We start from the raw sequence: 15,384 nt of genomic DNA on the forward strand, positions 1-15,384 counted from the left end.
TTATAGGTATATGCTTCTAAGCTGTTGTGTTCTGACCACCTCTGCAAAAACAGTGATTATGTGTGAGTGAAGTGAAAGTGTTGAATGATGAAAGTATTTTCTTTTTGGGGATTTTCTTTCTTTTTTGGGTCACCCTGCCTCAGTGGGAGACCACCGACTTGTTAAAAAAAAAAAAAAAAGAGTAAGTTGCTGACTCAGTATACAATTCTACAAATCATTGGATTACATAAGGGAGGCCATCAAATGCAGGAAATACTAGAATCAATAGATGTGAGTTAGTGTTCAGTGAGGATGTGGTTGTATTCATTCCTTGAGGACAGTATTGATGATATGCCCACACCAAAAGCACATCCAGGGAAGCCTAGGAAACTTACCTAGAATTGCTCTATGATCATTTGTCTGAAGGAGCAAGAGTGTGCTGCTTGCCACACTGCATAATCTGATGTCCGTTGACTTTGTAACTGTGAGGTACCCCTCTTTGACTACTGGCCAGGAAGGTCCCCAGACTTGAACCCCATTGAGAACCTCTGGGCTATGATAGAGAGAGATCTACTAGGGGAAGGACATTAACCTACTCCCACAGCTGGAGGACACCATCCATGAATTGTGAGGGGATTTACCCCACAAAACCCTGAAGAATGTGTTAATCTCTTCCTATATAGTTGAAGGATGTGCTGAAGCACAAGAGATGACCTATTTTATGGTTGTTTTTAGAGAGGGGGTTGGCATACACTTCGTTGATGAGCACTGTATATGTATACATCTTTTTTTTTTTTTCTTTTTTTTTTTTTTGTGTGTGCGCGTGTGCGTGCACACGTGCATGCATATGTGACACCTTTTTGTGATTACAAGGGTTGATTCACAGCCCCTGGTTGTCTCTTAATTTTCCATTTACCAGATTCACTCCCTTGTAGCCTCTTGTGCCCAATCATACATGCTCTTCAAGCATATACTGAGCCTGCCTCCCCACTTCCTTATTTAGATCTTTCCACTTCCCGACCACTCTTGAGACTGAAGAAATACATTCTGAGATCCCTGAGTTCCCATTTCTTGCCTCTCAAACATTCTGCTCTTGTCTATCTTGTCTACTATATCAGTTCCAAGTATTTTTGCATAGTTCTTTCTGTTTTTCAATGTCATTAGATTCACTTTCATTAGCTTCTCATTGCTCATACCCCTTAACCAAAAACAAACCTTGTTGCATACTTCTTCTCTTTCTCCATTTTCTTAGCATGCTTCCTGAGGTGTGGGTTCCATACTGGTGCTGCATACTCCAAAATAGGCTTGAGGTTTTGTTGCATAAAATCCCTGGAATGACTTTTTATTGAAATTCCTGAAGATCATTCTTAGATTTGCTATGCAAGCATTGGCTGCAGAGATTTTTTGGCTGATGTGAGCCTCTGTGATATACTAGGCACTATGCTTACCCCAAGGTTTGTTGGATACATAAGCCCCTAGCACTCAAAATCCCTCCAAACCTTCGTGGGATAACTCTGTCTCCCCTTTCCTCTAATAAAAGTTATATGTACTCCTGGTCATCCTCTTTTGCCTCATCCTCTTTATATGTCCAAACCACCTCAGCAACCCCTCCTCTGCCCTTTGAATAATACTTTTGGCAACCCCACACATAATCTCCAATCTACAAATTCTCTATATAATATTCACACCATACACTGCTCTCAAACATGACATCACTGCCTCCAACTTCCTTGCTGCTGCAGTGTTTAAAATCTATTCTTCACACTTATATAACATTGTTAGTACCACTATATTCTTGTACATTCTCCATTTTGCCTCCATGGATAAGTTTCTTTGTCTCTACAGCTTTATGGTTCAACTCATCTTTCATAGACCTATCTGCCAATAAGGCCACTACCAAATATCTAAACACTTTTACCCCCTCCTTCTAAATTGATATCCAGTACAGTGGACCCCCGCCTTATGATCAGCTTCCAATGCGACCAATTATGTAAGTGTATTTATGTAAGTGCTTTTGTACGTGTATTTTTGGGGGTCTGAAACCGACTAATCTAATTCACAATATTCCTTATGGGAACAAATTTGTTTGGTAACGGCACCTGAACATACTTCTGGAATGAAATTATATCGTAAGGCGGGGGTCCACTGCATTTCATTGCCAAAGTTGTTTGTTACTCTCATACCTTTCTCTTTCCTATTTTCACTTTTAATTTCCTGCTTTTACTTACCACCCAAATTCTTATGATTTGCTTTAATGACAGGTGTGGGAGGAGCAGGATCATATGCAGCCTGAGGACTTTGATCCCAAGACTTTCTTCCACCTTCACGGTATGTTCCTCTCTTCTCTTTGATATGCTAACCAAACATTTTTGTTATGGTTCTGTTTTCTCATTTGCTATTATAAAGATTATTGTTAAATTGAGCTTGTATATTGTAGGGATCACCAGTAAAATTCTTACATACTGGTTGACTGTTGTGATGACCATTAGAGTACATACAAGTAATTTAAAGATAATTGATTTGAGTGAAATTTATCATTTAATACAGAGAGTGCTTAGATGCTGATGAAGGACTTTTGATACAAGAAATTGAAAGTATTCTTCCCTTGAATCAAACCTGATTACTTTCCAGTCCATAGGCATTATATAACCCCTGTGGCACAAGTATAACCCCTATGGATTTTGCATTTCCTAGTGATTTATTTTTTTAGCCACACCAGCTATATCCTACGAAGGGAAGGTTGACCAAAAAAAAAAAAAAAAAAAAAATGAAACATTCACTATCATTCATTCAATAACTGTCTTACCAGAAGTGTGCAGGCATCACACTTCAAATGGCCCATCCCAACTGTAACATCCCCATATCTTCTTCATCATGCAGGCACTGTACTTTTCATCTCAAGTCCACCTAACTGGATCTGTAAATCCCTTCATAAATGTTAGTTGGCTTAAACTCCAACAGCATGTCAAAATCTTAAAAGTGTTTTCCTCACTCCAACTTTACAAGCTAGCATGTAATTACTGAATGCTCAAGTCCTTACCATTTAAAATTCCCTTCACACCCTTCCTCCAGTTCTTCCTGAGATGATCTCTACTCATTTTTTACACCCTGGATTTATACACCCTCTTGGTCATCTTATTCTGCTTCATCTTCTCTAAATTCCAAAACTACCTCAAAAACATCTCCTCAGTCCTCTGAATTATAATTTTATAACCAGCCACTGTCTTCTAATTTCTATGCTTGGCATTCTTTGTATGATAATCACACCACACAATGTCTTCCAACACAACATCTCCATTCCCTCCAGCCTCATCATCACTTCAATTTTTATAAACCATGCTTCACACCCATACAAAAGGGTTCGTACTACTACACTCTGCTACATTCCCCTTATATGCCTCCATAGATAAGTTTGTTTCCACAGGCGCTTCAACACCACCTATATTTTTCCCTTCAACTAGTTTAAGATTAACTTTGTCTTTTGTAGACTCATCTGCCAATACGTCTTCTCCCAGATACGTTTTTCAACACTTCTTTTCCTCTGTACTTCTCTCCATTGTGATATTTTTTGTTTGTATTGTCTAAACATTTTGTTACTCTCATCATTTTGCTCTTTTCTATATTTGCTTTTAATTTTCTTTTACACTCCTCTCAAACTCCATCAATCTTTGTTAGGCAAGACACATATGCAACAGTTAGGTATCTTTATTTCGAAACTTTTTGCCTACACAGTAGTCTTCTTCAGTCGAGTACAGAAAAGTTGATAGAAGCAGAAGATACTTAAAGACGATGTAATCAGTCCATCACCCTTAAAGTTTTGAGGTGGTCAGGCCCTCAGTCTGGAGAAGAGTATTGTTCCATAGTCTGAAACAATATGGAGTTGAAGTGACAGGATGGAGCCTTATATACTGCCAAGAGGTGAGATGTAGGCCACTAATAGAGGTAAGAATGAAGTCGTTGGGACGTCAGGTCCCTCTCAATTCAAGTATCTTCTGCTTCTATCAACTTTTCTGTACTCGACTGAAGAAGCCTACTGTGTAGGCAAAACGTTTCGAAATAAAAATACCTAACTGTTGCATATGTGTCTTACCTAACAACCTGTCGGTATTTTGTACCATTTTAATGTTCACTCTGTCAGACATTGCAACACAAGTATCTTGGTACAGACCTGAAATTAACTTGGACTACTTCTACTAGTGAGAATGGCTGGATTTGAGAGGGACCTGACCTCCCAACGACTTCATTCTTACCTCTGCTAGTGGCCTACATCTCACCTCTTGGCGGTATATAAGGCTCCATCCTGTCATTTCAACTCCATATTGTTTCAGACTATGGAACAATACTCTTCTCCAGACTGAGGGACTGACCACCTCAAAACTTTAAGGGTGATGGACTGATTACATCGTCTTCAAGTATCTTCTGCTTCTATCAACTTTTCTGTACTCGACTGAAGAAGCCTACTGTGTAGGCAAAACATTTCGAAATAAAGATACCTAATGGTATCTTTATTTCAGTATAAAATTTCAGGTATAAAATACCTGTCTGTATTTTATACAATTTTAATGTTCCATCAATCTTTACAATTTCTCTTCAGGATATCCCAAAAGAACTGTCATTGCCAAAGTGAAACTGTGACAACTCCCACCTCATATCGAATTAATTTTCATTTAATCCAATGCTTCTCCCCAACCCTTGTCTATAAATATACTATGATAATATCCCACATTCCTGTCTAGGGACTACTTTTTCTGGAAAACAATCCTCTTCCTTCTTACATATCCTACCCTAATGAATATTGTGATAAATATATAAGTACAAGGGAAGGATTTTAAATTTGAACATTAGTAGTACAGTAAAAAAAAGTTGTAGTTTTTACTGTATGCTGCAGAGTTTTGATCTTTTAACATTGTATAGTAAGTCAAGTTAAAAACAGTGTAATCTCATGAAAGTCTACAAAAATTGTGGCATTTAAAAAGATTATAGGAAGAAAGTATATAAGATATCAGTGTTTCATACTATTTTGTTTTTGTTATAAGATGTATTTTTGGTTGCTTATATTAATTGTGGCATCATTACAACTAAGCAGCATGGCTGCCATTCATGATTGTTGATAATTGTAACTTACAAGCCAAGTTAACTTATACAAACTCAACAGTTCTTGTACAAATAACTCGCATATAGGAGACTGAAACTTATGATGTTGTTTTGGTCTGACTTGGACCATTTACTAGTCACACTAAATGGTCCAAGTTGGGCTGAAACATCATCATAAGTTTCATTCTCCTACATTTGGGTTATTTGTGTTGTTCCAGCCACGTTATTATGCACATTTATTTATCAGCAGATCTTGATGGTAATGGCTTCTGGGATGAGATGGAAGTGAAAGCTTTGTTCAAAAAAGAGCTTGACAAGATGTATGACCCTAATGCTCCAGAAGATGACATTAATGAACGCTTTGAAGAAATGGAGAGAATGCGTGAACATGTTTTTAAGGAGTCAGATCTTGACAAGGATAATCTTATCAGGTAAGAAAATGTTATTTTTCCCATAAAGAGCATAGGAATTAGAATTGTGGATAAAGTGGGATTGGGGTATTCTGTTTGATATCTTAAACTTACAGTAATATAGTAAAAAGGATATTGACAGTATAGTGTGAGGGAGGTGAGCAAGTACATTTTATATTAATACCAAAGATCAATGATAGGTTGGTAGATAGCATCCACCCAGGGAGGTACTACTGTCCTGCCAATTGAGTGTAAAACGGAAGCCTGTAATTGTTTTACATGATGGTAGGATTGCTGGTGTGTCTATTCTGTCTCATAAACATGCAAGATTTCAGGTACGTCTTGCTACTTCTACTTACACTTACATCACACTACACATACATGTACAAGCGTATATATATACACACTGGGTTTTCTTCTATTTTCTTACTAGTTCTTGTTCTTGTTTATTTCCTCTTATCTCCATGAGGAAATGGAACAGAATTCTTCCTCAGTAAGCCATGTGTGTTGTAAGAGGCGACTAAAATGCTGGGAGCAAGGGGCTAATAACCCCTTCTCCTGTATGCATTACTAAATTTATATAGAGAAACTTTCATTGTTCTTTTTGGGCCAGCCTGCTTCGGTGGGATACGGCTGGTGCATTGAAACAAGAAAGAAGATATATATGCATACACCCCTCTGGGTTTTCTTCTATTTTCTTACTAATTCTTGTTCTTGTTTATTTCCTCTTATCTCCATGGTGAAGTGGAACAGAAATTCTTCCTCTGTAAGCCATGCGTGACGTAAGAGGCAACTAAAATGCCGGGAGCAAGGGGCTAGTAACCCCTTCCCCCATATATATTACTAAATGTAAAAGGAGAAACTTTCGTTTTTCCTTTTGGGCCATCCTGCCTTGGTGGGATATGGCCGGTGTGTTGAAAGAAGATCTCCATGGTGAAGTGGAACAGAAATTTTTCCTCCGTAAGCCATGCGTGTCGTAAGAGGTGACTAACATGCCAGGAGCAAGGGGCTAGTAACCCCCTCTTCTGTATACATTACTAAAGTTAAAAGAGAAACTTTTGTTTTTCTTTTTGGGCCACTCTACTTCAGTGGGATATGGCCGGTTTGTTGAAAGAAGAAGTTGGATTTATTTCTTGGGGAAATTTCATGTACAGAAATAATTTTTTTCAACGAACTGGCCATTTGTTGAAAAATATAAAGAGTTATCCATTGAGGCAAAGAATAGAATGTACAAGAGTATAGTGGTACCAACACTCATATATGGGCGTGAAACATGGGAGGCAGCTGGAGGCAGTGGAGATGTCATGTCTAAGGGCAGTGTGTGGTGTAAATATTATGCAGAGAATTTGTAGTGTGGAAATTAGGAGGAGGTGTGGAGTTACTAAAAGTATTAGTCAGAGGACTGAAGAGGGGCTGTTGAGGTGGTTTAGTCATTTAGAGAAAATGGAGCAAAGTACAATGACTTGGAGAGCATATAAATCTGTAGGGGAAGAAAGGCAGGGTAGGGGTTGTCCTCAAAAAGGTTGGAGGGAGGGGTAAAGGAGGTTTTGTGGGTGAGGGGCTTTGACTTCCAGCAAGCATGCATAAGCATGTTTGATAGGAGTGAATGGAGACAAACGGTTTTTGAACCTGATGAGCTGTTGGAGTGTGAGCTGGGTAATATTTTGTGAAGGGATTTAGAGAAACTGGTTAGCTGGACTTGAGTCCTGGAGGCGGGAAGTACAGTGCCTGCCCTTTAAAGGAGGGGTTTGGGATATTGGCAGTTTGGAGGGACATCTAAGCTGTCGTATCTGAGCACCTCTGCAAAGATAGTGATTATGTATGAGTGATGGTGAAAGTGTTGAATTATGAAAGTTTTCTTTTTCTTTTTGGGTTTTTCTTTCTCTTTTGGTCACCCTGCCTCGGTGGGAAACGGCCGACATGTTAAAAAAAAAAAAAAACTAACTGGCCGTATCCCACCAAGACAGGGTGACCTAAAAGGAAAATCACAATTTTTTTCTTTTTTAATTTAGTAATTTATACCAGAAAAGGGGTTAGTAGCCCCTTGCTCTCATGTTCAGAATAATATAGCAGTAATACAGCATTACCCTTGGTTACTACATTAAATGGACTTGGATTATTTTAAAAATATTTTTTCCACATTGGATACCTATCACCAAGGTAGGGTGACCCCCTCAAAAAAAAAAAAGTCATTACTCAATAGGTATTTTGCTTGAAATGCATAGACATCATAATTTAAATGATCCCCTGAACTGTAACATCCTCCACACCTTCACAGTCTAGTTATTAAACCTCCCACCTCCTGGACTCAAATCTGGTTAACCAATTTTTCCCAATTTCTTTCATAAATGTTACCATTGATCACACTTAAGCAGCACATCAAATCCCTAAACCAACTGCCTCCAATAAGTGCGTTCGAACTCTCATGTTTGCTAGGTGTTCAAGCCCCTTCTGCCCTCTTCCTACCCTTTCCTGTGATGACCTCTTCTCCTTCCTTATACCCTGGATGCATACACCCTCTTGATTCTCTCGAAATGTCCAAACCACTTCTACAGCTCCTCTACTGTTTGAATAATATCTTTCATAACTACACATCATCTAATTTTTGAGCTATGAATTCTTTGCATAATATTCACACCACACACTGCTCTCAAATATGACATTTCTACTGCTGCCAACCTCTTTACTCCAATGTTTATAGCTCTTGACTCACCTCCATATCAAAGGGTTAGTACCACTATTCCCTGGTACATTTTCCTTTTTGCTTCTATAGATAAACTTATCTGTCCATAGGCACCTCAGCATTCATTCCCATAATTTATTGTGAGTGACTTCATCTGTCATAGACCCATCTGCCAACATGTACACTCCCAAATACCTAAATATATTCACTTCCATTATTCCTCTTTCCAGTCTGATATTCAATTTTTCACTGCCTACTCTTTTTTTTGTTACTGTCATCATTTTGCTCTTTATTTTGTGATCACTTTTAATTTTCTTCTTTTACACCCCCTCCCATAGTTGTCTACTATCCTTTGCAACTTCTCATCAGAATCATCTCTCCCCAGTACACTAACTTTACTTCTTTTGCACACCCATCTATGGAGACATCACACATTTTTGTCTAAGGCCTGTTACTGGAAAATGATCTTCACTACATACCCTAATCTGAGCCTCCTTAAAGATAGAGGAAAATATAATTTCTTTTTTATTTGTCTAAGGCCTACAATATAAACTTTATTATTGTCAGGATCCATGAGAGTAGTATAAGACATCCTGTTCTATTATCACAGCTTTCAAGAGTTTGTGGAACAAACAAAGCGAGCAGAGTTTGAGCAGGATGGTGGATGGCAGGGTCTAGATGAGCAGGAGCTATACTCTCAGCAAGAATACGAGCAGTTTGAACGTGAACGTCAGGAGGAAATCAGGCGTTTGGTTGAGTCTGGATCAGTAAGTTTGAATGTGAATTCTGAATTAGCTCTTAATAAAGTTTAGTAGTTTTTCATTTGTTATTTTGTATGCTTGTTTCTTGTCACTAAATGTGTTTTCAAGCAAACTTGATATTATTTTTATAGCATTGTCTGATTATCACAGAAATAGTTCCTTAAATGATTTACCCCTAAAGACTTGTTAAACGGTTTACTTTTAATATTCAATTACTGGATAAACTTCATTGTTTGAAAATACAAAATTATACATATGCATTGTCTTCTGCTTACATTATTATTGATATTTTGTTGTGTATGTCATGAATTTTAGATTTTCGAGCTTTTAACTACTACCTAAGCTAACAGTGAACCAGTTATAAACATAACTGAATTATTTTTGCTCATTGCTGTATAATGCTTTTTACAACAAAATCACTACAAAACTGGCTGGATATTTGAGCTGAAGAGTGCACATCAGGCTTGCTGTTAGCAGAGGCAGCAGTTCTTGGTTACACTGAGCTGTATGAGGCGTGTGCAATGCACCACCCTGTGCTGTGATATTGTTTGAATAAGCACCATTGTGTCTTGCTGATTTGTAATTAAGGCTGGTCGGCTTTTTCAGCTAGTCTTTTATTTTTGCTTAACAAGTTCTCTTGTTTAAAAGTTCAATACAACTCCCATAGTTATCAATAAGAATAATATGCAATTAGTTCTGTACTTTTCAAAATCAGCATTATTTCCTGATGGACATTCCTTCATCTTGGTGATAATCATCGCTCCATCTTTGGGTGATGGTCATTGTTCCATTTTGGTGTGATGGCCATTCTGCATCTTGACATGATGACTATTCCTCCATCTTGACATGATGGTCATTCCTGTATCTTGACATGATGGGCATTCCTCCATCTTGGCATGACAGCCATTCCTCCATCAGTTTATGGCTGTTAATTTGTATGTCTGCATGTGAATAAAATTATGATTTCCATTTAGCTAATAGAGTCACTTTGAACATTATCTTTTTGTAATGTGAATATAACTTCATGCAAAATCCAAGCAGTTTTAAACTGTTTAAGTTATTCGTCAGATTAAGTTGCATAGATATATAATGCCTGAAAAACTGTCCTTACTTCATTTGCAAGTGCTCTTAGCCATTAAGTAGTGAAGTTTTGTGGTTCTGCTGCTTGTTATATCTTGAAAATGCTGCAAATAACTAATAGTGAATACTGCATGGAAGGTTGTATTGTTGCATAACCTCACTTGGTGAATTGAAGGTGCAGTGGATATGGTGCAGGCTTTGACATATCAGCACATGTGCAGTGTTTCCTTCACCCTGTAGATCCCACCCCCTCCTGGCTACCATGGGATGCCACCTGCCCAGCCGGCCATATATCATGGTGAGCCCTACCCTGGATCACATGCTGCTGCTGTTGCTCAAGGACTGCATCCCTCAAATGCTGATTCTCAGCATGGGCAGCTACCACAAGCCCACCCCAATAGCATTCCTCAAGGCTATCAAGCAGTACCTCAAGGATACCAGGCACTTCCTCAAGGATACCAGGCAGTTCCTCAGGGTTACCAGGCGGTTCCTCAGGGATACCAAACAGCTCCCCAGCAGGTGCAGTATTACCAGCAAGGGGTACCATATCAGGTTTGTTTGTTTTTTTTAATTCTTAATATTTGGTCTTCAAGCACTTATATAATTATTTTTTATTTTAGCTACTTTTTTAACACAATGGCTTTCTCCCACTGAGGCAGGATGACTCAGACAAGAAGTAAATGTAAAGTTTCATCATCTTACATTTAGTAATTTATACAGGAGAAGCTCCTGACATTTTAGTTGCCAGGAGATTCTTCTCCATGTGGAGATGCCATGTCTGAGGGGCAATGTGTGGCATAAATATTATACAGAGAATTTGTAGTTGGAGATAAGGAAAGGTGAGGAGTTACTAAAAGTACTATCCACAGTGCAACACTTGGGTATCTTTATTGAGGATAAAGATACCCAAGTGTTGCACGTGTCAAATTTATCAACTTGTCGGTTCTCTGAACCATTCATCTACATTACTATCCAGAGGGCTGAGGAGGGGTTGTTAAGGTAGTTTGGTCATTTAGAGAGGATGGAGCAAAATAGGATGAATTGGAGGGTATATAAATCTGTAGTGGACAACCCCTGATGGTTGTCCTAGGAAAGGATGGAGGGAGGGAGTAAAGGAGATTTTGTGTGCAAGAGGCTTGGACATACAGCAGGCATAACTGAGCTTCTTAGATAGGAATGAGCTGTTAAAGTGTGAGCAAGGTCACATTTTGTGAAGGAATTCAGGGAAACCAGTCAGCCAAACTTGAGTTTTGGAGGTAGGAAATACAATGCCTGCTCTGTAAAGGAGGGGATTGAGATAATTGTGATCTGGAGGGATATATGAAGTTGTATCTACACGCCTCTGGCAAGACAGTGATAGTGTAATTGATATAGAAAGTGTTTCTTTTTTGTGTCACCCTGCCTCGGTGGGAGATGGCCAGCAGGGTTAAAGGAAAAATGGGATAAAAACATAAATGTTAAAAGCAGGTAGGGATATAGTTTTGGAATAATGGTTGGTGCTTTTATTTAATAAATGTATGAGAGAGAGGAAGGTACCTAGGGACTGGCAGAGAGCATACATTGTTCCTTTGTATAAAGGCATAGGGGACAAAAGAGAGTGTAAAAATTATACGGGAACAAGCCTGTTGAATATACCTGATAAAGTGTATGGTAGTCATTAGTATTGAAAGAATTAAGAGTATGATGGAGAGCAGGATTGCAGATGAACAAGGAGGCTATAGGATGGGTTGGGGGTGTGTGTACCAAGTGTTTACAGTGAAACTTATAGGTGAACACTATTTAAACAAGGGTAAAGAAGTTTTCATTACATTTGTGAATTTGGAAAAGGCATATGATAGGGTAGATAGGAGAGCAGTTTGGCAGATGAACATTGAGCACATGTGGAATAGGTGGTAGGTTACTGACAGCAGTTAAGAGTTTTTGAGTATAGTGAGGATTAGGTTAGAGTATGTAGGAGAGAGGGAGAATATTTTCCAGTAAAATTAGGCCTTAGACAGGGATGCATGATGTCACCATAGTTGTTTAATATATTTATAGATGGAGTTGTAAGAGAAGTGAAGCTCGGGTGTTGGCAAGAGGTGTGGGATTAAGAAATAAAGGATATGACAAAGTGAGAGTTGTCTCAGTTGCTTTTTGCTGATGACACTGTGCTTTTGAGAGATTCTGAAGAGAAGTTACAGAGGTTGGTGAATGAGTTTGGAAGGGTATGTAAAAGAAGGAAAAGTGACTGTAGGAAAGAGTAAGGTGATGAGGATAAAATTTAGGTAATGTAAGATTGGATATCAGATGGTGGGAGGGAGTATGGAGCAAATGAATGTATGTATTCACATATTTGGGAGTGGACTTGTCAGCAGATGGGTCTGTGAAAGATGAGGTGAAACATAGAATTGATGAGGGAGAAAGAGGTGAGTGGAGCACTGAGGAGTCTGTGGAGACAACATTATCCATGGAAGCAAAGAGGGGGAATGTATGAGAGTATAGTGGTACCAACACTTATATGTATGTAAAGCATGGGTGGTAAATGTTGCGCAACAAGGAGAAGGCTGGAGGCAGTGGAGATGTCATGTCTGAGGGCAATGTGCAGTGTGAATATAATGCAGAAAAACTGTATTTTGGAGATTAGAAGGAGGTGTGAGGTTTTTTAAAGTATTATCCAGAGGGCAGAGGAGGGGTTATTGAGGTGGTTTGGACATTTAGAGAAGATGGAACAAAATAGAATGACTTGGAGAGCATATAAATCTATAGTTGAAGGACAGCAGGGTAGGGGTCATCCTAAGAAAGGTTGGAGGGAAGGGGTAAAGGAGGTTTTGTGTGTGAGGGGCTTGGACATCCACCAAGCATCTGTGAGTGTGTTAAATAGGAGCTAATGGTTTTTATAACTTGACGTGCTGTTAGACTGTGAGCAAAGTAACACAAAAGGATTCAGGGAAACCGGTTAGCTGGACTTGAGTCCTGGAGGTGGGAAGTACAGTGCCTGCCTTCTAAAGGAGACATATTCATATGTTGCAGTTTTTTAACTGTAGTGTAGGCACACCTCTGGGAGGACAGTGATGGAGTGAATGACGATAAAAGTTTCTCTTTTTTGGGTATCTTTGCCTTGGCGGGAAATGGGAGGGCCCTGTTTATAAAGCGGGTTAGGTTCTAGACTTTGAAATGCATACAAAATCCTGATAACATGTTCACACGGTCATATATTCAGTGAGCAATATAGCTAGGCCAGAAAAATGCATATAGGGTACACACATTACTTTTCTTTTTTTCAACAAACTGGCTATATCCCACTGAAGCAGGGTGACATAAAAAGAAAAACGATTTTTTTTCTTTTTAAATTTAATACAGTAATATATACAGGAGAAGGGGTTACTAGCCCCCTTGCTCCTGACATTTTAGTTGCCTCTTACGACATGCTTGGCTTATGGAGGAAGAATTCTGTTCTACTTCCCCATGGAGATAAGAGAAAATAAACAAGAACAATAACTAGCAAGAAAATAAAAGAAAACCCAGAGAGGTGTGTATATATATGCTTGTACATGCATGTGTAGTGTGACCTAAGTGTAAGTAGAAGTTATATTATTTTATTATCACACTGGCCGATTCCCACCAAGGCAGGGTGGCCCGAAAAAGAAAAACTTTCACCATCATTCACTCCATCACTGTCTTGCCAGAAGGGTGCTTTACACTACAGTTTTTAAACTGCAACATTAACACCCCTCCTTCAGAGTGCAGGCACTGTACTTCCCATCTCCAGGACTCAAGTCCGGCCTGCCGGTTTCCCTGAACCCCTTCATAAATGTTACTTTGCTCACACTCCAACAGCACGTCAAGTATTAAAAACCATTTGTCTCCATTCACTCCTATCAAACACGCTCACGCATGCCTGCTGGAAGTCCAAGCCCCTCGCACACAAAACCTCCTTTACCCCCTCTCTCCAACCTTTCCTAGGCCGACCCCTACCCCGCCTTCCTTCCACTACAGACTGATACACTCTTGAAGTCATTCTGTTTCGCTCCATTCTCTCTACATGTCCGAACCACCTCAACAACCCTTCCTCAGCCCTCTGGACAACAGTTTTGGTAATCCCGCACCTCCTCCTAACTTCCAAACTACGAATTCTCTGCATTATATTCACACCACACATTGCCCTCAGGCATGACATCTCCACTGCCTCCAGCCTTCTCCTCGCTGCAACATTCATCACCCATGCTTCACACCCATATAAGAGCGTTGGTAAAACTATACTCTCATACATTCCCCTCTTTGCCTCCAAGGACAAAGTTCTTTGTCTCCACAGACTCCTAAGTGCACCACTCACTCTTTTCCCCTCATCAATTCTATGATTCACCTCATCTTTCATAGACCCATCCGCTGACACGTCCACTCCCAAATATCTGAATACATTCACCTCCTCCATACTCTCTCCCTCCAATCTGATATTCAATCTTTCATCACCTAATCTTTTTGTTATCCTCATAACCTTACTCTTTCCTGTATTTACCTTTAATTTTCTTCTTTTGCACACCCTTCCAAATTCATCCACCAATCTCTGCAACTTCTCTTCAGAATCTCCCAAGAGCACAGTGTCATCAGCAAAGAGCAACTGTGACAACTCCCACTTTGTGTGTGATTCTTTATCTTTTAACTCCACGCCTCTTGCCAAGACCCTTGCATTTACTTCTCTTACAACCCCATCTATAAATATATTAAACAACCACGGTGACATCACACATCCTTGTCTAAGGCCTACTTTTACTGGGAAATAATTTCCCTCTTTCCTACATACTCTAACTTGAGCCTCACTATCCTCGTAAAAACTCTTCACTGCTTTCAGTAACCTACCTCCTACACCATACACTTGCAACATCTGCCACATTGCCCCCCTATCCACCCTGTCATACACCTTTTCCAAATCCATAAATGCCACAAAGACCTCTTTAGCCTTATCTAAATACTGTTCACTTATATGTTTCACTGTAAACACCTGTCCACACACCCCCTACCTTTCCTAAAGCCTCCTTGTTCATCTGCTATCCTATTCTCCGTCTTACTCTTAATTCTTTCAATAATAACTCTACCATACACTTTACCAGGTATACTCAGCAGACTTATCCCCCTATAATTTTTGCACTCTCTTTTATCCCCTTTGCCTTTATACAAAGGAACTATGCATGCTCTCTGCCAATCCCTAGGTACCTTACCCTCTTCCATACATTTATTAAATAATTGCACCAACCACTCCAAAACTATATCCCCACCTGCTTTTAACATTTCTATCTTTATCCCATCAATCCCGGCTGCCTTACCCCCTTTCATTTTACCTACTGCCTCATGAACTTCCCCCACACTCACAACTGGCTCTTCCTCACTCCTACAAGATGTT

The 15,384-nt window shown here is 39.4% G+C and overlaps 1 protein-coding gene across 6 annotated transcripts in view; it reads left to right on the forward strand.

The window, feature by feature from the left end:
• LOC128698754 (nucleobindin-2) overlaps positions 1–15,384 on the forward strand; it is a 47,814-nt gene that overhangs the window by 18,789 nt on the left and 13,641 nt on the right. For 3 of the 6 annotated variants that reach the window (XM_053791104.2, XM_053791103.2, XM_053791105.2), the window contains 4 exons: positions 2,241–2,307; positions 5,324–5,504; positions 8,777–8,933; positions 10,248–10,559. In XM_053791104.2, coding sequence (XP_053647079.1) covers positions 2,241–2,307; positions 5,324–5,504; positions 8,777–8,933; positions 10,248–10,559 — 717 coding nt within the window. The remainder of the gene's footprint in view (positions 1–2,240; positions 2,308–5,323; positions 5,505–8,776; positions 8,934–10,247; positions 10,560–15,384) is intronic. The other 3 variants (XM_070097682.1, XM_070097683.1, XM_070097684.1) reach the window with 2 other exon arrangements.

The sequence above is a fragment of the Cherax quadricarinatus genome, chromosome 59 (assembly GCF_038502225.1).
Source record: "Cherax quadricarinatus isolate ZL_2023a chromosome 59, ASM3850222v1, whole genome shotgun sequence".
Lineage (NCBI taxonomy): Eukaryota > Metazoa > Arthropoda > Malacostraca > Decapoda > Parastacidae > Cherax > Cherax quadricarinatus.